This window comes from Limulus polyphemus, unplaced genomic scaffold, assembly GCF_000517525.1.
Source record: "Limulus polyphemus unplaced genomic scaffold, Limulus_polyphemus-2.1.2 Scaffold6247, whole genome shotgun sequence".
NCBI lineage: Eukaryota > Metazoa > Arthropoda > Merostomata > Xiphosura > Limulidae > Limulus > Limulus polyphemus.
In genome coordinates, this window is record NW_013671857.1 from 16,489 (window position 1) to 18,153 (window position 1,665).

The following is a 1,665-nucleotide window of genomic DNA, read 5'->3' on the forward strand; positions in this document are numbered from 1 at the left end:
CTCAAAAGCTAAAGTTATTTTTATAGTTTGCTAAGGTTGATGATAAAAGAGTTAATTGCAAGTATATGTTTTAGGGTTAGTCATTTTGAACACTTAGTTTACAATATTTACTTTAACTTGTTTTTTTGTAGTTATTTCACTAGTATAATAAATTACATGTAGTAAATCACTGTTTAAAAATGTTCAACTAACATAATTTTGGTTATTGTTACTGTATTTTTCGGAATATAAGACGCACCCTTATTTTGAAGACAAAGTTTTGGGGGGAAAAAAGCTACAGTCGCATTAGAAAGATTTTTATTGAACTAAAATTCAATTTGATACTTTAAAAATTAGTGTATATTGTTCTAAACACAAAAGAGCTCAAAACATCAAAATAAGAAAATACCGTAAATCAAAAAAAGGTTTACTGTTATTTAGTTTGGTTCAAAACCTACAAAATCTTCAATGCTTTCACAATAATTTATTTTTTTATTATTTAGGGAGCATTATAAATAGTTATGTTTTTAAAAGAAAAAAAAACTACTATTGTTATAAATAACACATTCAATTGAACTAAACTATGCATGCCTATTTAAATATATTTACACATGGCTTATATATATCGTATATATATATATTATTCATACCTTCGGTGTATAGGACGCAACATCAAATTTTGGGGTAGAAAAGTGCGTCTTATACACCGAAAAATACAGTATTTTATTAGAGCTGGGGGCTGAGGCTTTAGACGAGTGTGTATATGTAATTATCCAAACGTATCCTGGTATGTCTGGTGGCTTAATGACGTGTAGGTGAAAGAGTTATTTTACCGTTAACAGATTATCTGTTGTGGTCCCTTGGTGGATCAGTGGTAACTTTATGGACTTGCAATCTGGGGTTCAGTTGTCTGCAGTGGACGGATTACCTGTAGAGAATGTTGCCTCACCGTACCCTCTTGCTCTGACATATGTTCAAGTTCTTGCTATTCTCTAAGACAGGAACTAAGAAGGTGTCCAGAACTGTTTTTATATTGTCACTGTGCTCTACAGCTGAGTCTGCTTTGTTCTAGAGTATATGAAATCACAAGTAAGGTTTGGTTGTTTTAGACTTAAAAAACGTTTTTCCACCCTCAGTGAGCATAGCTGAACATAATTTAGTATTGACAGATGATATGTATGAACTTTGTTTCTTTTTTAAGTTTGCTGTGATGGTGATCTATGAGCCTTCCCAGATTCCATACAAAGCTTCTCGCTCCAATGCTTTCTTCATGATTGCCTTGATGTTATCTTTTGTCTTGTGCATCATTCCTCTTGGGTACTCCATTGCTGAGTAAGTAACAGCGCCCTCTGAAGTTTTAATAGTTTACTATTTAAGTAAGTAATAGTGCCATCTGAAGTTCTAATAATTTACTATCTGAGTAAGTAACAGTGCCCTCTGAAGTTTTAATAGTTTACTATTTAAGTAAGTAACAGTGCCCTCTGAAGTTCTAATAATTTACTATCTGAGTAAGTAACAGTGCCCTCTGAAGTTCTAATAATTTACTATCTGAGTAAGTAACAGTGCCCTCTGAAGTTCTAATTTACTATCTGAGTAAGTAACAGTGCCCTCTGAAGTTCTAATAATTTACAATTTAAATAAGTAACAGTGCCCTCTGAAGTACTAATAATTTACTACCAGAGTAAG

General features: G+C 32.3%; 1 protein-coding gene across 1 annotated transcript in view; it reads left to right on the forward strand.

The window, feature by feature from the left end:
• The first annotated feature begins 648 nt into the window (after window positions 1-648).
• LOC111089442 (transmembrane channel-like protein 7) overlaps window positions 649-1,665 on the forward strand; it is a 4,297-nt gene continuing 3,280 nt past the window's right edge. The window contains exon 1 of the mRNA XM_022401941.1: window positions 649-1,311. Coding sequence (XP_022257649.1) covers window positions 1,154-1,311 — 158 coding nt within the window. The 5' untranslated portion in view covers window positions 649-1,153. The remainder of the gene's footprint in view (window positions 1,312-1,665) is intronic.